A 24,346-nucleotide genomic window follows, 5' to 3' on the forward strand; every position below is an offset into this window, starting at 1 on the left:
GGGTGGGGGGGTGGAGGGGGGGGTGGCATTAAGGAGGTACATCCCAGGTACACTGTGGGAGGTTACGGTGCTAGGTAACAGTATTCTGATCCAGTGATCTGGATAATCCTGGCCCTGAACTGTGAGCTCCACATTGGGCCGAGACGCCCCACTGACCTCAGGCCAGATACAGTTACGGCCCCGCAAAGGATTTCTCCAAGGTTGTCCCTCAGCATGCAACAACAACAGGTACACGAATAACACCTTTGTCTTGCCTGTCCTCATCGAACAATGACTGGACTCAATGAGAACGAGTTTGGTAATTGCTAAATGTCACTACATAGCATTCAACGTTCAGGTGACACGCCATGCTGACATTTAACACTATTTAAATTACTTGAAAAAACTGCAGCACTAAATAAAAGGGCAATAATCATGATAAATGCACATAAAGATAACGAAGCCCAAATCATGTATTAAAAACTGCTGATTTTCACTGTTTACTTTGCAATGATGAGACAAAGAGGCAGAAAATAATTGCACTTTTGAGAAGCAGTAGGACACAAATGTTTACTGTTTTTTTACAATATAAATTACCTAAAAGGATTATCAAAATCAATATCAGATCATTTTCCGTTGACTAATTGATAACTTAACCAAAACTTTTGGCACTAATCAGGCAGGTACATTGTTTAGCTAAAACTAATACAGTCTTACCCTCCTTTTATGCAGGTTATAAAGTTCAGTTTTTGTTGAAACTGCCCTGAAGAGGTGTAGATTCAACTTTGTGGTCATTGGGGAGGCTGTAGTTTTTGGTACTGTTGAATTTAATCAAATATTAAGTCTGCCCTTACTGATATAAATGGATTGACAAAATTTTAGAAACACGTCTCGGTATAATGCAGCACAAACTACAGCCTCCAAAAGGACCATGAAGTTGAATCAACACCTTTCTTAAACAACAAAAACTCAACATTATAACCTTCATGAAGGTAAGATTTGTTGCAGGACTGTTGAATTGTATTGTCAAGTCTCACTAACATTATTTGAGAAATGACTGTTACTCACCTGCATTGTTAAGCCTACATTTGTGAGGATAAAGGCAATGGAAGTTGCTGCCCCCTTCTGTCTGCCTGCACACCTCGTTGGTCCAAGAATCTTCGTTCTAAGAGCCCTTAAAGACACTGTCACCCTCCTCGGTAGACAAACCACAGAGCCACATCTCAGCTTCATGCACGGTCTGCGTCTGGAGACACAGTAGATTTGCATCATCACAAGGATGGCTCAGTTCAGATTGACTTACACAGTCAAGCAACAGGCCCGGCGGTGGATCTGGTGACCAATTAGAAACTATGGGGACAAACACCCGATCCCCCTTGACATGATGGAGAGAAAATGATCAGGTGACCTCAGCAGGGAGCAAGTGGAGAAGGATAATCCCTGATATTTGTTCACTGAAATAGGAGAAGTACTTTTCAACACCTTGAGTTGTTAAATTTAAATCTGTGCTGAAAAGTGTTGCGGCAGTGTGTGGTGTAAGAGAGCAGTCTGGACATCTATCTTCTTAGCCAAGGTGAAATGGAGCACCTTCGATTGAAGCTTTGCCCTCCATTGAAGACATTAAATATACAGCACAGGCAGAAAGGAAAATGCTGATCAAACAGTTGGCAAAGAGGAACCGAAAACAGACAAACAAGACACTGTATATTAAGTTTCCAAGATGCCATGGCAGCCAACCAGGTATCAATCAGATAAAACAAGGCTGGATGATAATGAGGTAGAAGAATGACACATAATGGCCAACACTGGTTGCTTGATTAATCAGTCAATCAACATTAATTAACCATTAGTTGACATCTTACACGCTTCCATACTTACTTATCTGCCTTTTTATAGAGTGATATTAAATAAGGGTAAGAGAAATTGTTTGCGTAGAAAAAAAAAGAATATCTCTGGTTATTAAATGAGGAAGGCAATGCTACTGTTTACTTTGGAGGACTTGCAAGTAAGTACAGCGTTGTGCAATGTATTTACAAATTGTGATTCCTGGTGATTTGGAAATGTTTTCAATTCCTGCTCTCCAAGATGAGCAATTGTTGTTTTTTAAAATCAAGCTTAGTGTACTATTTTCTGATTTGTTGAATCACTAGTAACAAAAACACCAAAAAAAAGGCTACATTAACAACATTCATCACATAACCGAAAATAGACCATAGCTAAAACCTTGTCAAGACACCAGAACAATAAACACAATAACACCATTTAATCCTGTTGTTATTAGAGCTGTGGCTGTATGATTTTAATGTCTTGACTGTACAAGACACTAGATAAATACTAAATGAATACATTACAATGACATATTTTGCTGTGATCTACAAATACAAACCTTGACAAAAAAACAAAATACACTTAGGACCAACAGAGGAAAGTTAGTTGGTACTAAGTGTGACCTGGTACTATAGCTACAAGCTAAACTTAGATATCACACTGACCAATATGACTGATTGATTGACCAAATATTTACAAAGTAGAGTGGTGTAGAGAAAACCAATGGGTCCTCTATCCTCCATCTTGTAGCCCTGGTCTTCTAGTTTTAAGACCTTCATCATTTTATTTTACATTGAGCTCATTTGTTTTAAAATTGTATTGTACCAAAATAGATTTTTGGCATTTTCCTTAAAAAAAAACTTTAATGTTTAATCACTTATCAGACTTGTTGGTGTCAATAGACTAATAAATTAACTACCTTAGTATTTCAGCTCTAGAGCACTGGTTGGTTTCTGAGTGCATGGGAAAATAATGAAACAACGATGTGTAGCGGGGGTCAATAACAAGTCTCTGCCTTAAGTATCAGGTACAGTACTTGGGAAAGTTACTTCCGGCTACTGTAAATTTGTTTTGGTGGATGTTAACGTTTCTGATAGCTGTTATTTAAAAAAATTACTATATGACACCTTGAGGTCACAAAATCACAAAATATGTCGTAACACCACGGCGTGTTGGCTAGCTTACTCACAAAAAGAAGAAAAAAACACAACAGAAACCTAAATTTTTACAGAATTCATGTGAAGTCATCAAAGAAAACGCATTTCGTTTATTACTTGAGACAGTCTGGACGTTTCAGTTGGTCGGTATCTTAAAAAATTAGGCAAATATGGAGCTAAAACTAACGGCTGTACTTATATGTATGGATATGTGCCGTGTTGTTGCTATGGTAACATGATGCCGACTTTTCCTTAGCGATAGCTTGAGACAATCAACTCGTAAACGGCTAAAAACGTCGTGAACCGGACATTACCGTCAGCAAAAAGTGTGTCCTCTTGCTCCCGCTGAGTCACACTAACCGACCAGCCTTTTCTTACGTTGCTGTCGTCGTTGCTGTTGTTGGCGGGTCGTGCTGAAGTCTCGGCTTGAGGCAAAGTGGAGCTGTATCCTACAAATGTAAACATGAATGAATTCGAGTCACACGCACAGACACAAGTTCCAAAAGCTGTTTATCTTTCAGCCAATCAAAAGACGGGGGCGTGAGAGTTCTCGTCTCTGATTGGATGTTGGCTCACCGATGAGAAAAGATACACCAGCAGGATGATTCACAGGTGCAGCTTGCAGGTGAGGTGGTTTCCAGGTAATACATTTCATTATAACCGGGTAATTCCTACAGAAAATGAAGAAAAGTCTTACTGTAAGAAAAAATCTTAAATAATACATAATATTTAGTATGATATTATCTTTAATAATTGATTGTTTCGTCAGAAAATAGTGTTATTTATTCAAACTGTCAATTCAAACTAGGGTTCAGTTGAGGGTTAACAACCCCACTCGTGGGAACTTAATCCAGCCATGGGTGTAATACTATGTCATACCTTGAGATCATATAAGATATACAATATAATTATCAATTTTCAAGATAAAACTACGACATTTATTTTCAGTTATAACTTTCAAAAAGCAAAACCACAACAAAATCCACACTGGTTTTTAAAATGACCAATAAAGATTATTATACTACACATGTACGCTGTTACAAAATAGGTTTTACTGTATTTACACATCAGGATCAGTTCAACGACGGAAAAGCGTTTGGCTCCCTCTTGTGGTCTTTAAATTTAAGGAGCAAGAAATGTATGCTTTTAAATTGGACTACATTTCCCATAATGCAGTACACACCGAGAACTTCAAAGACAATCGAAAATAAGGCCGGTGACACATCAATTGTGAGACAACAGTTGTTATATCTAACTTAATGCCCCCAAGATGTAAATTTTTGCTCTTTTTCTTGTCATTAATTTAGCTTATATTTTATCCATTACATTTTATACAACAATGTAGAAAATAAAGGAAACTAAAGTGGGGTGTTTTTGATTTATATACATTTTTTAAAGTTAATTTTAAAACCTTTTTTCATAAAAACGTATCATACGTTTTTTGTTTTATACTGTAATATTTAGATTAATTTAAGAAACCAGAAAAGATAGGTTTGGATCCAGAAAAGTTGCATCAATTTATGCTGTTTGCTTAACAATATGCCTACTGCGAATCGTGACGTATTTATGAGAGCCTGAGAGTACAAATATCCGAGGAGCACTTGAAGGCAGCACATCGGCAGGTTCAGTCGGGCGCAGCTGACGGTCGAATTCGGTGCTGCGATAAGTGACAGCGAATATGTAAGTTTAATATTATTACTTCAGTATTTTATCATCATGTTATATTTGTTACAAAGCGGTGCTGAAAATGTTGTTGTGTATCAGGTGTAAACAATATGTTTATCTCTTTTGCGATCTTTTTTTTTTGAAGAGATTACTTTCGGTTTCTGTATTTAGACGTTATTCTTTCGACTACTGCCTTTAAAAGTTATTATAATAGATTAAATGTCATTCCCAGGTGAAGTGAAGAGTTTTAAGAGTCACAGTGAGTCTTTTCAGCTGTGGGGAAGTGTTTTTAAGTTTATTATTTATGCGTAATCAGTTTGGAAACAGGCGAGAGAAAAAAACTTTAAGTGCGCAAAAGCAAAGCTAAACAAAACACATGAACAACCACAGGAAGAAGGAGGCCTATAAAAACATCGGTGCTGTTTTCTGTCATAGCACAGGCCAGAGTGTGACAGCTGCTGTCTTCAGTCACTCGAGAAATGTTGTTTCATCATCAGTCTTTATATGTTTTCTGGCAGCCTGGAGTCCAGCATGGAGAGCCCTTCAGAGGCAGCAGCAGCTGACTCCTCAGCAGCATGTACCTACTCCCAGGTGGTCTTCACCGACATCCCTCACTCTTACCCACCTTCAACCCCCGTCACCTGCCGCTACAGCCACACTGCAGTCTACCAGCCCAACAGCAGGGACTGGGTGGGCATCTTCAAGGTGAGGAAACCATGTTAAATCTATTGTAGTTTTTGTGTAGTGGTTTTAAGAATCTTACCACAGATGAGTTTCTAACTTTCACTTTGCAGGTGGGATGGAGCACAACGAAGGACTATCACACCTTTGTGTGGGCGGAGCCTTGTCAGGATGTGGCAGGACAACAGTCAGTTACTATGCAAGCTGTTTTTAAGGGTAAGGAATAGTTTTGGTTTCACTGCAGGTTGAAAATGTTCAGTCATGTTTGTAATGTACACTCAATATGTACCGTCAAAACACACTGAACACTCTGGTCTTCTTATGTGTAAACAGTTTAAGCACAAATCTGATCTGCTGACAGACAAAGTCAAATCTATTATGCAAACCACAGTCAGATTTTGTTTTTGGTTCAGGTGATCTATTTTTGGCAGATGAAGAAGATCTTTTAGACCAATAATATAAACTATATATTTTTTTAGAGCTTTACAATTCGTGTTCAGTACATCTGTGCATTTTTTTTTTTAAAGTCACAGAAGTAAGAGCACAGATGTAAATAATAACATTAAAGGTTACATATAAGTAGGATAGAGCCATAGTTAACCTGTTTTTTTCTGCAACAAGTTTAAGAGTCTGAACTTGGACTTGGGAGTCCAAACTTGCAAGGATTTGAGGACACAGACTCGTAAATTTAGAAACAGCGTTCTTGCTGATAGAAGCTGACTCTGATCATTACATTTCAGTACACCCTGTCATCCTTTCTGTGGTGTTGTAAAATGAATTTTATAAGTCTTTGAATTTGGACAGGACTGTGACTGATACATTTCACAAGCCCATTAAAACAAAATATATGCAAGAACACATTGATATTTGCAGTGAGAAAGGTCTATTGATACACTTCCACAACCTGAGTAGACTCTTAATAGGTATTTTATTAAAATCAGATCAGACTTTCTCTCGATAAAAAAAGTTAATAGTTTATTTGCCAAAAACAAATCACCAGATTAAACAACAATGAATATTACCTTTAGATGCAACCCTGTAGGTTTTATCTCTAGCAGTCTGTTCTGGTCTTTTTCCTGTCAGAGTACTACCTGCCGAAGGACGAGATCGAGTTCTACCAGTTCTGCTACGTCGACAGCTCTGGCCAGGTGCGAGGAGCGAGCACTCCCTTCTGTTTCAAAACCCCAGAAGAGCAAAGCACGGACAGCAGCCAGGAGGACGACTTCCTCATTATTACAACACAGGTACCAGACGCAATGTAATGAGAGAATTGGCACAAAAGCCAGTGACTGTGTCTTGTATCTGATGTGTAAACAACTGGACACTAAATGACTGTGTGAATATAATGATTAAGTAAAGAAGCAATAGCAGTTTTTAGAATTCAGATGATTGCTTGATTTTAAGATCCATTTCCATTTTTCTGCTACTTTATACTTCTATTACAATTCACAGGCAGAAATTTAACTGTTTACTCGACAATATTATGATAACTTCAGTAACAAGTGACTTTGCAGATTCAGATTAATAATACAAAATATAAATCAACAAATACATTATGATGTGTTATTATGATGTATAAGAGGGAATTTACAACATACCCATATAAATAAATGAAGTAAGCAGAATGAAGCCTGCCTTTACCAGCTGCAACATTAAAGTGATGCATTAGTCTAATGATTATGTCATTCCAATAATCCAATATTATATCCAATATATAATATACAATCCACTAATATAATATACATATTATTTTGAAATGGGCCATTCTTCATGATGAGTACTTTAACTAAATTTTATGACAATAATTTTGTACTTTTTTATTTTACCACACATTTCTACCCTTGAGTATTGCTACTTTTAGTTTGGTAAAAGGTCTGTGTGTGGCCTCTCACCACTGATGGAAACAGACCTCTGTCTCTCAAAAGTAAATAAAGTTTGTATTGACTTATGTGTTTTGTTGAACCCTGGAACAGGTGGAACAGAGCAACCGTCAGAAGGCTGAACTGCAGAAAGAGTTGGATCAGATGAGGGAGGAAAATGAAAGCTTAAAGAGTGTTCTACAGAAGGAACAAGAGCAAGCTGCCATCCTGAAGGTCTGCTTATCTAATTTACACCGGTGTCTGTACGATAGTGAACACATTTGCTCATTGCGCAATAGATAAAATAGGTAAATAGGAATTGAACTTTGATATTTGATGCAGTTTCATTGATTTGTTCAGGGGCAGAATGAGCAGAAAGAGAGAGAAAGGAGTCAGGTGGTCAGAGACCTGGATCAAATCAAGGAAGAAAATGGAAACTTAAAAAGCACCTTACAGCAGCAACTTCAGGAAATGGACAATTTAAAGGTTTGTTTTCAGTCCACATGTGAAATCTAAACTCAGCACTTCATTATTAGTGTGAAACCTAACTGAAAATAATGTTACTACCAGGAGGAGATGTTGGTCCAAGCGACAAAGCAGCTGGAGATTCAGCAACAGAAGGAAACTGAGCTGAGAAAACTGAGTCAGAGCTTGAGTGTCGATAGAGCATCAAGTCAAAATGAGGTAAAGATCATTTTAACCTGCTGTTAAAGATAAAAATCTTCTGTCAATCTCCTCCCGTAATAATTCTTGTTTTACATATTTCCAGACACACGCTCAGGAGAAATACGATCGAGCTGTGATGAAGATAAACCAGCAGAAAGAGGAGCACAAGGAGCTGAAAGAGAAGATTGACATTCAGAGCGAGGAGATTTCCAAGTGAGTCGAGTCTGAGCTTTTCTGTTTTTTTATCATAAATATGGAGGAGAACTTTTAGAACCTGTTGCATAATGATTTTGTGTGTTTTAGGCTGAAAACCAAACTCAGAGAAGGAGAACGGGAACTGGTCAAAACAAAAGACAGCATCCAGATTCTGGAGGTAAATCTGCTCTGTAGTTTTAAAGGATCAGGTTGGAGTTATTTTGTGTTTTCTTATTGTTACCAAAGCTTGTGACAGTCCTTCCCTAACCTGTCTGTAGCTTTCAGAAGTGACTGTTTATATTTCTTGTTTAAAGGTCACAGAGCTCCGTTAAAAGAAACAAATTGAGCAATAGATGCAAAACAATCCCACAGAGATACAAAAAAAAAACACTAAGAGACACAAAACAGCTACAGAGAGACTCAAAACAACACAGAGATGCAAAACTCTCTCAAAGAGATGCAAAACAACTACAAAGAGACACAAAACATCTACAAAGAGAGACATAACAGCCACAAATAGACTCAAAATGACTGCAAAGAGATGAAAAATGACTGTAAAAAGTCTAAACAACCGCAAAGAGATACAAAACTGAAGTGAAGTGATGCAAAACAACTCCAAAGACACACAACATTTGGGACCAGATCACATTCAGGTGTGAGTTTTACCTTTGGCAGGTTGATCTTCAGAGCAGCAAGAAGGAGAATGACAGGCTCTCTGCGGAGCTGCAAAGGCTGCAAGGCGTCGCACACAACATGGACGAAGTGAGGCAAGAGAACCAGGACTTATACAGGAGGCTGTCGCAGCAGGAGACACCGCAGGACACCGCAGGACAAGATGATGATCTGAAGGTGGGAAGAAATTTTCATAAAAGAGGCTGATATTCTCTTTAAACAAAAAAAATAAACTGTCAATTAATGAATCACACAAGGCAGCACAGCTAAATGAAATGTCCTCTTCAGGTGCTGTGTCAGACTCTTGCCAGACAACTACAGGACGCTGAGGGAAAGTTGGAGTCTGAGAAGGAGGAGTCCAGAAACGCCAAGAGACGAGCCGAGTATCTGGAGAGCGAGCAGGAGCAAATCAAGAAGCAGCTGGAGACTTTGTGCTCAATAAGCGATCAGGAGCAACGGAAAAGTAGCAAATATGAGGTAAAGTCTGGGTATACTATACGGCCGAAAGTATGTGGACAAGTTGTTTGCTTTTGGTCTGGGACTCATCAACAGATGGGTTTTAGGTGCAAAGCTGCTCTAGAGCTGCACGCAAAACCAGGTCCATAAAGAAATGGTTTTCTCAGGTCGGTGTGTGAAACAACTTGCCTGCCACCAAAACACCTTTGGGATGAACTGGAATGCAGGCTGAGAGCCAAATCTTATCAGTAGGCATCAGTGTCGGGCCTCACAAGTGCTCTTGTGTCTGAATGGGAGCAAATCCCTGATGGAGGCTGTTACAGCAGTAGATTAACGCCCAGGTGTCCACCTACTTTTGGCCATATATTCTATAAATATAACCATAAAGTCAGATTTGTCTTCTATGTGTTAAAATAAGAACTTGTTTTCCTGCACAATTTATCAGCTGCAGCTCAGAGAGGCTCTGGAAGCGATCGCAGAAAAAGAGAGCATCATCGAGAAGCAGGAACACATGATGAGGCTTGAGATACATGAGAAAGAAGAGCTCGCCAGAGAAAACGAGGTAAATTTACACACACACCTTCTTTACTCAGCAAATGTTCAGATTCAAATGATCACCTTGTGATTTTGCCACGCTTGTTCATTCTGTCAGAAACTGGTGAATGATCTGGAGGGCCTGCGCAGAGTTTACTCTGACCTCCACTCAGCGCCCCCCACCGACTCGCCACACATGCAGCCTGATGTCACCTCGCCAGCTGATGACACTTCACTCGTCCCCGTCTGGCAGCAGGACACACCGGATCAGTCCGACGACCTGTATCAGCCCATAGGTGAGAAACAGACTGATATAAACACTCACATGCAAAGGTGGAACTACTTTCACACTACAGACACACGCCAATCTGAACGTCAATCTTCTCTTTCAACTCCTTGCGCTCCTCTTTCAGCAGGTTTATCTTCATCACAGCTCGGTCGTATTTCTCCTGAGCGTGTGTCTGTAGTGAGCAGAAAAAGACAATTTTCTTACAGTTTAAAGGGCCGGTTCACTCAAATCAGAGCTTTTCTTACCTGAGATTTATAGATATCTGGGACATGTCGTTTCCCATTTAGCTGAGATAATACCTACACCTCTGCAGAGACAGACAGGACTAGACATTAGATCAATATTACTGTAGATACTCTCAAACAATATAAATGCGTCAACCACCAAAGGTACTGTTTAAACAGAAGTAGCTATTACTTTAACATCTGTGGGTGAATTTGATGTTACCCTACTAGACATGAACATGAACAAGTTATTCCCAAAAAGAAAGCAGCGTTTTATACATTTTTCTATTCTAAATAGAGCTGAAACAATTAGTCGATTGACAGAAAATTAATCTGCAAGTATTTTCATATGTAATCTTTTTAAGCATAAAAGCTGAAAATTCTCAGGTTCCAGCTTCTCAAATTTGAATATTTGCTTTTTTTTCTGTCTTTTATATTTAACTTGATGTCTTTGGGTTTTGGACTTGGTAATAATCGATTAATCAAGAAAATAAACAGATGAGTAAATAATTAAAGTAATCATTAATTTGAGAATAAAACATGAACAATAATTGTTTTAATTATCTGGTATTAACAGATCTGTCTTTCCTTGCAGGGATTGCAGAACAAGTGGAAGAGGTGAGTAAAATATTAGCTCTAGAGGAGTTTTAGCAGTAAAACACTGAGTGGTTTTCAGAGAAGTTTTAGTATAGTAAGGAGAATGACCTCACCTGTCCTATCAGTCATATGATACCTAAGCAAAACATGTTGTGCATGTCATCTATTCAGATTCTGTCACTGTAATCAGTCATACACACACTCAGTGAATGCCTTTACACACACTCAGTGAATGCCTTAATATCAAACAGATAAAAGCGAGTCATTCACCTTTACTCACAAACTGAAGAATGATAACTGTTTATCGAATGTCAGGGAGCTGCAGAGGTCTGTGAGGATGGTTGAGTAGATCCTCAATGACTGCAGTACGGAAACAGCTGGGCATCTCTCTGTTTTCTATCTGATGATGATTATGTATTACATTTATAATACATAAAGAATACATTTTTGACATTTACCGGGCTGCAAATAAACACGAATAAGTCTGGCATTGATTTATTTGCAGTCACTTGTCACTTTGGTGCTAAATTCTCTGAGGGGCCGCATCTACCAACAGCAGAATTTTGTTTCTTATTTCCTATTATTTCATCTTCAGGTCGATGTTCATTTCCAATCTTAATTATTCACTCAAATAAAATGTAAACTGTAAGGATTGTTTTTAAGCCTCCTTGCAGTTTATATGGCAGATCTGGGGTCAGTTTATGCCTCTGATTGGCTATTTGGGATGCTGCTGTGGAAAAAAAAAACTCTTGGAGAGCCTGATCAACCACAACCAGTGAACATTATATTAAAATACTATAGCATTTCCATCATTACTGGCAAGAAGACGAGGAGGGTGAGGGGGGCAGCTGAGAGTGACTGGGATGTTTACTGCTTATTTTCGAAGCCGACTTAAAACATAATCCTCTCCCTATTTTGTTACCAGTTGTAATGTGACGTGTCTATTTCTGTCCACAGCAGTCGCTGGTGTGTTGTCACTGCCAGGAGAGATTCCCTGGCATCACCCAAAACGAACTAGAGCTGCATGAGCAGAGTCACAGAGTGTGTCCGTTCTGTACGATGATCTGCGACTACATGGAGCAGTCCATCTTCGAAGATCACGTCTACAGCCACGAGGTGTGAGAGCTGCACTGGGCCAAAAATGGGGTTGAATGCGAAAGTCCTACAAGTTAGGTGGTCTTATTTAAAGGACTACAGTGATGTTTTTGCATGTTTATACTCATTTACTGCAAATTACACTTCACTTTAATGCTGCTTTAATTTTGACAATTCCTTTTCAAATCTCTAGTGCAATACTAAATTTCAGGAGTTATTTTAACGTGAACTTTGAAATGCTGACCTTCTGACAGAGATGTGAAACCTGCCTGAGTTATATAATCCACCACACTGAACATTAGGTCCTCATTTATTTAGGCCGGTATGATCCCTCCAGAGTTTCTGTACTGATCCCCAAAAAATACAAAACCCTAATTTTCATTTAACAAGGGAGGCCAAACTTTAAAAATGTAGTTTAAACCCAAGTAGACAAATTTTACCTAAATAAAAACTGGCAAAAGTCAAATAAATTCACATTTTAAGTAAGTGTTCGCAAATTTTCTTTCTATTAAATCACTTAACAATCCACTTGGTGTGTGTGTGTGTGTGTGTGTGTGTGCGTGTGCGACTGTTGACAACAATTTAATAAAAAGATGCAAGAAGAAATCTGGTAGTGCTTTAACAGACTTCAGCTTATGGCTGGTAGCTCTCTAAAGGATGTGAAGAGACTAAATATATAGGCCAGATTCTGATTTAAATCAGGAATAATCTGATTAATGAATAAGTAGTACCAGTCTTTGACACAGAAATGGATAGTGCAAACATAAAAGCAGGTATGAAACTCACTGTTTCAAGTTAAACAAGGTTCACATCTATGAAGGCTCATTTTACTGTGGCACTGAAATTAATGACCCTAGTAAGCAGCTGCCTGGAGGGTAGAAAAACATAAAACCTAAAAGTTTTGAAAATTATTAGTTGTAAATGGGCAAAAGCATGCTTAAAAAAAATGATGTGGTCCTTTAAGTAAATAAATATATAATTTAAAATAAAGCACAGCACGGGATATATTAACCACAACTATTACAGTTTAGCTTTGCACTTATCTCTAAGAGGACAGTCTTATCTATTGTAATCAGATCTACTGATTCAAGTGTTTATTTAATCTGTATGTGTCAGGATGAATTGTCGATGTTGTTGAAGAGAGTGAGCAAGGTAACAAGTGAATTCATGTCAATGATCAGATCAACTGTTCAGTGTATGTAAACAGTCCTGGTGATAAAATAATAAAGATGGGTTCAACTGATACAACACCGATGTTGTCTTTTCTTCAAAGTTTATGTTTATACATGAAAAATGAAACAGTTACATGTTATGTGCATTGAGAATTATCATTAAAGACCCGTTAACCATGACTACAAGACAAGATCTTACACTCAATTTCATTTGCAGTGTAATGGAAATCAAGCTGCTTCCAGCCACTCTGTAATAATGCAAGTGCACTCGTTGCATAGAGGTTACTGAGGGAAGTTTTCCCTCCTCGTGTCCAGAAAATTATCTCACAGAGAGTTCACCCTCCCTGCCAGCTCCAGTGAACCAGCCAACTCCATCACATGCTCCTTCCCACCAGGCACATTTTGTTTACCAACATGTCTTTAAAACTGTCAGCAGCTCGTGGTCCAGGTCCGTCCCACTTTTTTTCTTTTTTTTTCTTACGGTGTCATCTGATTGGCTTCCTCTGGTGTGACATCACGGGATGTGAGCTCAGAGAAGAGAGCAGGCAGCCAGTACTGCGCTTCTCCAGCTGCTTGAGAGTCCAACCAAGCCAGGCCTTCTTTTAGCAAGTGATCCTGGAAATAAGAGAGTAAGGGTTTTTCCTGGATACACAGGAGTAAGGGTTTTCCCTGGATATACGAGTGTAAGGGGTTTTTCTACAGGGTTCAGCCTTTTAAGACTTCTTTAACACCACATAGAAAGTAAATTAACACTTGTTTTAATCAATTATATCATCCAAAGTGTAAAAGTATGATGGAAAAGGTGATATGGCCTTAAATTATTTATCATATCAAATTTTTCGGTGCATTCCAACTGTATATTACAATAATTCTCTCTGCTACTGACTCTGTTAATCATTTATTCTATAACGACCTATACTGACCTATAATTAACTGATGTGCACTTACCAGGACATGACAAGCCCGCTCCTTCTCCCATTTAAGGCTGTCCTTGATCTCACTCACTGTGACGTATCCCTTTTTCTACAAATAAAAACATGGGAAAATAAGGCCCAGGTTCAAAAATCCTTTCAAAGGTTAACTCAGGAACTATGTCTCACCTCGGCCAGCTGTAGAACTACAGTATGGTCCATGTTGAGCTCTGCTGGTACTGATTGCACCAAGTAGGAACCACCGACAGGAATCATCCCAAAACCATTCCCCATCACCTTCAGTTTCTTTATGGCTCTGACCAAGTCGTCTCTGAGAAGCACATAGTTCATCATTTAAATTAATATACATCTCAGACCAGACACACAGGTGTTTAATTATCCAAATATGATGCTTAGATCAATAAGGAAACCTAGATGCCGAAAAACTTGAATCATAAAACTTATATAATAAGATATTTGATTAGTGATACTTACTGACTCACATCCTGAGCGTATTTACCTCTTCCTTTCAGTACTCTCTGATGGAGTTCATCCAAAGTGATAAGCCCTAAAAGAAAAAGGCTGGTACAGTGATTTCACAGCCAGAACACAGCTGGTGTTCATCACCTCTAAACACAGTTGATCACTCAGTTTTAATTGACAAATTACAGACCTCCATTTCTGTGTTTCAGGGCCAGGCACACTTCAATGATCTGTACACCAAGCTCATAATAGAAGTCACCAACTCCGAGCATCTCTGACCAAAAACCTTTTCCAGCTGTGGGGAAAAAAAGACAAATTATCATGTTCAACTTTAGAACCCATGACCATAAAACATGATTTAAACAAACTTCTTCCAGGGTGGTCTTTGTATTTTTGACTGATTATACACAGAATGATTCTCACAGGCAAGTGGGTCAACTCCGATGGTGGCACACATTTCCTGAAACTGAACCCTGAACTGTGAGTTCTTTCGGATTTCCTGTTTGTGCTTGCTGGCAAACTCCTCCAGGTTCGATTTGAAGGTCTCCAACTGCTTGGACATCTGGCAGAAAAACAAACAATTCAGTCAATGATTTTCATCAGCAATGCAGAGCAGAGGAATGTTTAATACACACTATAAATATATGGCAACTCCAGATTTGTAACCTAAAGCAGGGACAGTATAAAAAATATGTTTTATTGATTGTGTAAAGATGTACACTAGTTTTTCACACTGGCTAAGAACATTGTTGGTTTTTATTTATTAATGATTTATACCCAACAGGCAAACTAGTTTAATACAGCCATTAATTTATCTTTTGTTTAGCTACAACAAATTGATTAATTGGCCATTAAGAAATTTTTCAAGCAAATATGCCAAACATTTGATAGTTCCAGATCATCCAATGTGGGAATTGTTTGTTGTGGGAAAATGTAATATTTTGGGTATTTGGACTGTTAGTTGAACGAAATAGGACATTTAATGATTTTACCCGCGATCTCAGATGGTGTGACAGGCATTTTTCACTATTTTCTGATGTTTTTTCAGACCAAATAATTGATAAAGTATTTAGCAGATTAATCAGCACTGAAAATAACCATTAGATGCAGCCCAGCTTTTATCAATAAGTACAAATAAACACAAATCCGTGTATTGAGAAAAATTTAACTTTATTAAAGCAACTAAACAAAGGAACGTCGACTCTATTATACCAACAGTGAATAAATAAGTGAACTATTGATCCATTTCACATTTACATTATCGTTTCATGGGTAAAAATCAAGCATTTTTAAAAATCAATCTCTACGTTATTGGCTATAATAGTCTTATGAAATGTGTTTTCTGTTGACTCACCTGGACAATCTGGTCCTCTGCAAGAACAGTTCCTCTCTCCTTATATTTGGCCTGAATAGAAAAAGAAGAAAAATCCCAGGTGAGATAGGAAAACGTCTGTAAAATAAAATCAGTTAATGTAAAAACACATTATGTTAAGTAACAACTTTACCTCTGCTAGCTTCTTTTTGGCAATAGCTCCGGCTCCAACACCTCTCCGATGCATTTCGGCTGCTGTCCGGTCACAAAATGTAAAAGTTAAATCTAAACTACGTGTGTGTTTATCGCAGAATAATGTAAAGTAAATAAAACTATAGCGTTAGCGTTACAACTAGTTAGCTATAAGGATGTTTGTTATTGTAGTGACTGTAGTTCACCGACATTCACGGTTCTCCCCTCAACACGAAGTTCTCAACTAAACATTACATATCACAGTAACTGTCTACTGTCATAGTAAACTCGATAAAGGCTGAAAAATACAAGTTTTCGGGAATATTTCAGGACATTTAAAGCTAATTCCGTACAAGTGTTTCCATTTTGATTGGTAGGGAATAGTCCACTTCCTGATCGGGAAGTCAACAGTGAACATTGAACTGTTTATTTTATAGCGCCCCCTGGTGTTATGGCGAATATAGCATAGAAACTCTTTTTATTCAGGCTTGCAAATATGTTTTTGAAATTTTTGCATCTGTATAAAAACTCACTGGAAATCATCCGAGCAGCACTAAACAATAAAATAAAGAAAGAAGTAAAACAGTCAATTTTTGAGTCAGTTTGGTAAAGTTTGCATTACCACTTCAGTTGGCTGGATCTAACTAATTATCACTTTTATCTCTCTGTTTCAATCATTTATCCACTACTTTCGTTCACTGTTTAGACTTCTCTCATTTCTTGCTCTATCTTTCCAAAGTGTTGTAATGCAGATTTTTTTAGTCAAATCATAGTCAATTTTAGCTTTTCATTCCACATGCTCTTTGGAAACTCTAAAAGCCCCCCCTGGCATACAGGTACCCCTGTTTGGGCCTAAAGGATCTGAGTAGTTTTTCTACCACTGAACATAAGTAAATGAACTTTCCACCAAAAGTTGGGGAAACAGTTATCAAAGACTGGGCAAATATTCCTGACTACATTATTATCGCTTCAGTACATTATTACAGAATAATGTATTGTTATATTGGATTACTGCTGAGGCAGCAGATGGTAGGGTCAGAATTTGGCATCAGCAACATGCATCCATGGACCCAACAGTCCAGGCTGATGGTGATGTAATAGTGTGGGGAATGTTTTCATGGCACACTTTGGGCCCCCATAATACTAACCAGTTATTATTGCCAGAGCCTATATGACCATGGTAGAACAGGAGATTGGCAGTATGAATGTGCAGCTGAAAACAATTGAAGGAATGATGTGATGCAGTCATGTCAACATGGAGCAGAATCTCAAAGAAATGTATAAAAGATCTTGTAGAATCGATACCACAAACGACTGAGGCTGTTTGAGCACAAAGGGAGCAACTACCTACAGTTAATGTGGTGTTTAAAGTTGTGGTTGAATTTGTCTTGTAGACCTCTGTCTCCCTCTGCTGCTCCCCTCCTCATCAAAACCTTCAAAACACAAGAAATGGCCAGCCAACAAATTACGCATGCGCAGTAGTCGGCGCTTTAAAACAAGTCTTGAGGAGGGAACATGAAGTCACTTGCAGGTGGACTTGAATTATAGTCGAGGTAAGCTAAAAGTGCATAATTGCATGTTTGTGAAAACTAGTCTGTATTAATTATGTGTGTTACGACGCGGTCGTTTTAGCCGCTTCGCTCTGGAGGCGCATTTTGTTGGTGAAACTAGCCGGCTAGCGTTAGCCAGCTAGCTAGCTGTTATTGTTTTTCATGACTTCGCTAGAACCAAAATGGAGGAGATGGCTGCTGCCTGTGTCCTACACAGCCACTCCCGAGTCCTTGTGTGAAGCCCCACACTGACTCGCAGCTCAGTCTTTTTCTAAGTAACCTAGTAGTTTGTCTCAGAAATAGCGCCTGTGTCTTTGAACCGAGGTGCTAATATAGCTTAGCTGAATTTCAAACCCGGTGGGCGATTTTAGGAAAAAGATGGATCAGGTCTCCCTTGCTGCTACAGTTTCCCTCGGTTTTCCAAGTATTAACATAACCGGTGCATATCTTTTATTCTCAGCTCAAAGCCAGTACGCTCCCAGATAAACAACCAACGACAATAACACGACACCAGTCTTTATTTTTCTATGTTTTGCAGGATACCAGCTGCTGATTACACATGGGAACCACATAGCTGTGGTTGAATTGCATCGCTGAGGCGTTGCAGGATGAAAAGTCTCTGTGTTCGCCATGACTCTGAGATCCACGCTGTTTCCAAAGACGGGATTCAAGCAGAACACTGACACCATCGACTCTGACAAAACGCACATTGGGGCCGCCACCGTGAGTCCTGTAAGCCTGAAGAGGGAGTCCTGCGACTTTGTTATAGATGTTCAAGACGTGCAGGGGGGCCAGATCCCGACCAAATCTAAGGTCTTAGACCAGAATTACATGACAAGCAAAGTTGCCGTCGCTGCCACAGTTGCAGAAGTAGTTCAAGGAGACACTAAAACTGTGGGGGTATTGTCCCCTGTCAGACCAATGGGGGGTGAGGGAACCCCAGTGAAAGGTAAACCCCTCTCTGTTGACAACATGGATAACCCTCAGATGGCTGTGAACAATAACCCAAAGGATGCTGGTGCTGATGACAGCGCGAAGGGGGTTGTCCCTGGAGTTCTCGGCACCGCATCCATTGAACTCTCCTCTGAGGGCAAGTGGAGGAACATTAGGAAGACCCCTGCCAATCCCCACACACAGGCCAACTGCCTCCGACAGATCTTGCTCCTGCAACTGGACCTCATCGAACAACAGCAACAACAGCTGCAGTCCAAGGACAAGGAGATAGATGAGCTCAAAGCAGATAAGGAGACAGTGTGTAAAAGTTTTTTTTTCATTTTAGCAAATATTCATCTGGTATGTAACGTTGATTTTGTAAGCATTTAAAGTTATATTTTTTTGTCCATGGCTTTCTCTTTTGCAGCTGCTTGCACGTATTGAGCGTATGGAGCGTCGGCTGCAGCTCACAAGGAAGGACCCGCCACGTGACAAGCGCCTTTTCCAGCCCCTGGAACCATGGACCCCAGACAAAGAGGACATGTGGGATCTGGATGTAGAGGACAGTCCACAGCCCAACCAAGCCACTCCACTCCCATTTAGTCGAGGTGGTAAAGGTCAAAAAAGGTAAAATGAACAACGGCAGGCAGTACTTGGTTCTGCTTGCGCCATGTGCTGTTAAATCAAACCACAGTAATGAAATATAATCAGAAAAGTGGGAGTTACAGTCTGTCACAGTTGTCATATCTTAGTCCTTGCCCCTATTCACCTTAATTCTTAATTATTTTCTCTCCACACACAGGAAATCTTGCTTTGGAGATGGAAAAGTCCAAAAATCGCGGGGCAAAAGTGCCAAGCTTAGCCCCCAGAAACCTGAGATTCAGCCCGGCTCCCCCAATCAAAGAGAGCTCCGCAGTAAGGAAACCCCAGAGAAGACAGTTCCTCTGAGGTCTGGGGCAGAAAGGGACATTTTGCTTCCGTGCAAAGAGGAGCCTGAGCTGAGCTGCCAGATGGAAGATCTGCCCTTCATGTCTACCACAGAGATGTATCTCTGTTGTTGGAACCAACCTCCTCTGTCCCCTCTGCGTGAGACTTCCCCTAAAAAGGAGGAAGAGGTGGCCAGTGAGTGGACTCCTCATGTAGTACATGATATGCTGATTGTTTGTAAGCCTAACCTATATCCCATCTTTAATCACTTTATCCTTCAAATGTACTGAACACACTATCCATCATTAACTTTTTCTCCCTCTGTCTTTTGCAACTGATTAGTCCCATCCTGGAGAGAAAATTACATAGAGCCCTTGGATGACGACGACTCCTTCAACTCTGCTGAGGTGAGACACACCTGAATGCTAATAATCGTACCTGTAGAGTTTGAAAAGTTATCTAACATTAGGTCGAACAGCACTCATCGAAAAAATAACGTGAATTTGTCTTCCCATCAAGCCGCTGGATGACAGTGTGTTTTTGAAACGCCACTCGAAGCTGGAGTTGGATGAGAAGAGGAGGAAAAGGTATAATTTCACCAATTTAAGTTATTTCATTTGAGATTTGAACATGTCTCTCTACTCAAAACTCAAGAGCCAGACTTAAACTGAACACTAAGTTAAAAAAAATCAGATAATAATGTATCGGCTGATATTTGTTTCACAGTAAATTTGCCTGTAAATTTATTCGGAAAATAAATCATAATGTGAATAGTAAAAAAATAGACTGATTAAACTAATAAATTTTAACATCTGAATTACAAAAACCTGTACTGCGCAGTAATAAACATTAAATGAAGTAGTTTTAGTGGGGGCAAGTTTATAATTCAAACATTAGGTACATTTTTTTTACAGTTCAAATAGCCTGTCACTAAACACAAATTCATCAAGTGTTATCTGCTGGTACCTTGTTACTGGAAGGCTTCATCAAACAATTATAGTTTTATTAACATCAAGATTTCTTTATGAAGAGAAGCCTGAAAACAAAACAAAAAAAAAAAAAAATTCAATTCAATGAAGAATTCCCTTTCAAAACACGTGGCACTTCTCTCTACTGTCATTTCTTGTTATCAGCCAACATAGATGTCAACTCTGGTATATCAGTGACAGGTGGACAAAGTATTTTCAAGCTCAAGTTTTTTGGCCTTTCTAATGTATAGATTTCACTCTGCCGTTGTGCATAATTCATCTTAATCACCCAGAGCATTAGAAATGATCAAATGTTTTGACTTTGCTTTTAATATTTACTATAGTGTATATTCAATATCCAGCTTTTAGGATGAAGTTTAAAGGCTTGAAATGTTTGAAAACTCATTCAATATATATATGTGTACACAAATCAGGGTCCAGATTTAGTTTATAGTTAATGACTGATTGAATTTGTGGAACAATGAAGTGCCCAGCCTTCTACATAGTCTTTATGCTAAACATAAATCAATATTTAATCCAGCAATAAGGCGAACATATGACTTACTAGCTCTTTTGTACTCTGTGGGCAGGTACTATGATTTCCCACTTGATCTTTCCTCATTACTCATCTGTGTTTTCAGATGGGACATCCAGCGAATCAGAGAGCAGCGCATGTTTCAGCGTTTACAGCAGCGCATGAACAGGAAGAAAGTCGTCCAGGAGACGGAGCCTGAGCTTTCATCCTTCTACCCTGACACTGAAGATGGTACGTCTAAAACCTGAATAAAACTGGGAGCAGTGTAATATTGCAACACTGATGTGATTTGAAATGGACTCCATAGATTTTAACTTAACTCTTTAAATGTCTTCCAGTTGAAACTATAGTGATCACTCCCTTCTTGCCTGTGGTTGCATTTGGCCGGCCGTTGCCCAAACTCGCACAACAGTAAGTCACGGCTGCTTTATGTTTTGTTGTGCTTTATGTCACATTTACTGCAAGGGTAGTTAGTTTCTTGTTTGCATATGACAGAAACAGCAACAGGTACCTGAATATATGTTGCATTTTTTCCACATTGTTTTTATTGAAAAGGGTCTTGAATTCAGTTTCCTCAAAATGAGGCCTTAGAAGATGTTAAGAAGTGTTCAATTTCATTTACAAAAGTCTTTTCTCAACTCAAACTCAAAGATATTTAATTTACTATCATATTATTAAAAAAGGCACTGATTATATCATTTGGAATTATTGTCATATTTAGCTGGGAATCACAAAAAATTGTAATATGAATAGATACTTGTAGTTCATATTGTCTCTGTACTTTGCCAATCTACACTTAAAAGGATCATAAATAAAGAAAATGTTTATTTTTCCCCCAGGAACTTTGAGCTGCCTTGGCTGGACGATCGGAGCCGATGTCGCATCGAGGTGCCCAAAAAACACACACCTCACCGGACCTGTCGGAAGTGAGACCCTCGTGGCATGAACAGTGGAGAGACGCCGCTCCACGCCCAGATTAGAGAATGCCTCATTTGACTTGTCTGTGGTGTGTGTGTGGGGGGTGGGGGAGAGACAAGTCACCAGTCACTATGTATAACTGTTGTTGCTTTCAGTCTGTGGGAGAGTACATGACTCTCCGGTCTCAACATGCCACCCCAGACCAGCTGATCTCCCGCAAAGTATTGGGAAATGAGGGGAGATAGCTGCGCCATTGGGTGTCCTTGATATTTTTGGTCTCATTTACACCTCTGAAAGGAAGATTTAAGCTTAATGCTGCATGATTAGAGTCCTCCCTGTTGGCAGCCAGTGAAGATTACACATCAGTTTCTATCCTAATAAATGTACCAACAGTTATATGCATGTTTGAGATACAATTAGTCAGAGCTGTGCCATCCAAAACTGACTTTATTAAACAGAAGTGGAGTTTCTGTCAGTTTTTATGCATTGTCATCTGACAGGAAAACCGGGGACTCTAATCTTGATGTGGGGGCAAAAAAAATAAGCTTGGATGCCATTTAGACTGAAAAGTAGAGCTTGAACTGTTGATCATAACCAACACAGCTACAACATCTAGCTCTGGGTAGTCCGACCACACTCATTCTCCCTGCCTAAGTGGAAAAAAAGTCAAAAACTTGACTGTATCGTGCTGTGTATTGCCTATATCGTTGTTTGCACACAACTTCAAATAAGATTTTATCAATGTTAAGTGTGATATCTGGAGTTTTGAGCCACACTCAGCATGATTTCATATTTAAAAAATTGCAGCTCTTGAACCAATCCAGCAACCAAATGATTGTTCTGTGTTGTCCAGGGTTTGCTTCATGAAAACAAAGGCACGGAAAATTAGACCAGTGGTAAAACTTGACATGAAACCAAGTGATCTGTTCCTGGTTTTGTTTCTTTATTTGTTTGTTTTTTTCCTTCTTCTTTTATGTGAGTTGCATGGACTTTAGCTGTGTCAAAAAAAAGATGGTAGCATGGCTTAACCCCAGAATGGAGAATAATTAATCTCTGCTCATTGGGCGACAAAAACTACAAAATATTGTTCTTGAAAGCATGATCCTTTTGGCTGCTCTGTTCAGTTAAGAGTTGCTGCGTTCAGCCTGAACAGCCTAATCATAAGGCGATCTGATAACAAACTAGTTTTGATCTTGTGTTTCCAATCTTTACAATACGCTTACATCCAGTTAATATTAAGCAAGTTATGTGTATGCATTGGTCTCCTCGAGGATGCCGTTAGCTGACATTCACAGGAACCATTTTAGATGCTAAATAAGCTTTCTAGCTGTAGTTATAGCGATGTTCACCAGTATGCTCTTTAACATGCTGCCAGTTAACCTCTCCCTCTCTGACTTAATCTCAGTCACAATCGCAGTGTTTGATTTGCTGCCCATGTTTTTCTCCTCGCTGCGTTTGCTCAACCTGTTTTACATATGATGCAATGGCTTTCCGCAGCTCCAATATTTCGACTGCCAGGCGTATGTGTAGGCAGACTTTGGAATTACAAAGTTGATCTTTTCTTTTTTTGTTCTGTACATAGCTTCCTGAAACAAATGTACATAAAACATGGCTGTTATTTTTTTATTATTTAATGTTGGAAGTGTTGAGTACATTCAATATTGTTCTATGATTGTATGTTGACAAATTGACAGTTTTGAAAGTTAAATTTTTTTGGAATAAAATTAACTTGTCTATGATATGTGGGATTGATCGTCTTTAAGTTTTTGGGTTGATAAAATGGAAATTTGTTTGAGGCCAATATTGATATTTAATCATACTTGTGTGAGATTTGAGATTCTTGAAACTTGAGTATGACAATTTCATGCTGCTTTTTACCTCACCTCCAATACAATTCAGTTACTACATAAAACTTTACAGCATTAGTTAATAGTTACTTTACAAATTAAGATTTAACACACAAAGAGCTTATAAAAATGTTTTTCCTCCAAATTAAACTACCCATAAGTATTGACAGAGCTAAAATAATTAGTTGATTGATTAGTCAGATGATAGAAAATTAATTAGCAACTATTTTGATAATCGTTCAAGTCATTCTCATGCAAAAATGCCACAGATTTTATGATTCCAGCTTCTCAAATATGATTTTAGGTGTTAATCAATTTATATATATATAAAATTTCTCCACTGAAACAGATTTTATTTCATTAAAACTGTGGCTTACCATATTATCATTATTTCTTAATACAGCAGCCTCCACTCAGAGGTGCACAGAGAGCAACAGTTATTGTCAACTACATTGATAAACACTTAAATCTGCCCACAACTATATTTCAATGAGTTATAAACCAATCATTAAATGTTTATTAACTGCTTACAAATGTTTGCAGGACTAATTATAATTTAATGTTTGGACAAATAGGCTGCCAAACACCCATTTCCTTTGTATCTAATATCTAGTTTTTTTTTGTTTAGTTAATGTGATTTCATGTATCTCCCCTTATCTCCTCTTGCATCATGTTCTAATCTTCATGCTTTGAGAATTATAA

The 24,346-nt window shown here is 38.7% G+C and overlaps 4 protein-coding genes across 6 annotated transcripts in view; 2 read left to right on the forward strand and 2 right to left on the reverse strand.

Annotated features, from left to right (window-relative positions):
- The window catches only part of ttll6 (tubulin tyrosine ligase-like family, member 6), a 17,394-nt gene extending 10,943 nt beyond the window's left edge, over positions 1–6,451 (reverse strand). Inside the window, exons 1-4 of the mRNA XM_087174115.1 lie at positions 6,332–6,451; positions 3,540–3,634; positions 3,278–3,412; positions 1,048–1,225 (exon numbers count right to left, since the gene is read on the reverse strand). The gene's annotated coding sequence lies outside the window, so the exon portion shown is untranslated. The remainder of the gene's footprint in view (positions 1–1,047; positions 1,226–3,277; positions 3,413–3,539; positions 3,635–6,331) is intronic.
- calcoco2 (calcium binding and coiled-coil domain 2) lies at positions 4,507–13,144 on the forward strand. Of its 2 annotated transcripts, none has more exons than XM_023406765.2 (15): positions 4,507–4,643; positions 5,147–5,333; positions 5,423–5,525; positions 6,393–6,553; positions 7,283–7,402; positions 7,529–7,654; positions 7,739–7,852; positions 7,938–8,047; positions 8,138–8,207; positions 8,705–8,878; positions 8,990–9,178; positions 9,603–9,719; positions 9,810–9,987; positions 10,800–10,822; positions 11,759–13,144. In XM_023406765.2, exons 2-15 carry the CDS (start codon positions 5,160–5,162, stop codon positions 11,921–11,923), a joined length of 1,824 nt encoding a protein of 607 aa, XP_023262533.1. In that variant the 5' UTR covers positions 4,507–4,643; positions 5,147–5,159; the 3' UTR covers positions 11,924–13,144. The 2 variants fall into 2 exon arrangements, with proteins under 2 accessions (XP_023262533.1, XP_023262534.1); XM_023406766.2 differs by having other exon boundaries at positions 11,762–13,144.
- Positions 13,145–13,152: 8 nt separating this feature from the next.
- Positions 13,153–16,361, reverse strand: snf8 (SNF8 subunit of ESCRT-II). The gene is made up of 8 exons (XM_023406767.1): positions 15,968–16,361; positions 15,817–15,867; positions 14,886–15,024; positions 14,653–14,757; positions 14,475–14,547; positions 14,169–14,310; positions 14,017–14,091; positions 13,153–13,683 (listed from the first exon to the last, which is right to left on the reverse strand). The coding sequence occupies exons 1-8, from the start codon at positions 16,019–16,021 to the stop codon at positions 13,546–13,548; spliced, it is 777 nt and encodes a 258-aa protein (XP_023262535.1). The 5' UTR covers positions 16,022–16,361; the 3' UTR covers positions 13,153–13,545.
- A 1,078-nt stretch (positions 16,362–17,439) lies between these two features.
- On the forward strand, positions 17,440–23,536 carry msl1b (MSL complex subunit 1b). Of its 2 annotated transcripts, none has more exons than XM_023406845.2 (9): positions 17,440–17,519; positions 18,055–18,767; positions 18,877–19,076; positions 19,252–19,613; positions 19,719–19,783; positions 19,896–19,963; positions 20,986–21,110; positions 21,218–21,290; positions 21,719–23,536. In XM_023406845.2, exons 2-9 carry the CDS (start codon positions 18,147–18,149, stop codon positions 21,807–21,809), a joined length of 1,605 nt encoding a protein of 534 aa, XP_023262613.1. In that variant the 5' UTR covers positions 17,440–17,519; positions 18,055–18,146; the 3' UTR covers positions 21,810–23,536. The 2 variants fall into 2 exon arrangements, with proteins under 2 accessions (XP_023262613.1, XP_023262615.1); XM_023406847.2 differs by having other exon boundaries at positions 19,252–19,571.
- Positions 23,537–24,346: the final 810 nt, after the last annotated feature.

Source organism: Seriola lalandi, unplaced genomic scaffold (genome assembly GCF_002814215.2).
Source record: "Seriola lalandi dorsalis isolate HSWRI2012SDOR001 ecotype SW California unplaced genomic scaffold, Sedor1 jcf7180002054317, whole genome shotgun sequence".
NCBI lineage: Eukaryota > Metazoa > Chordata > Actinopteri > Carangiformes > Carangidae > Seriola > Seriola lalandi.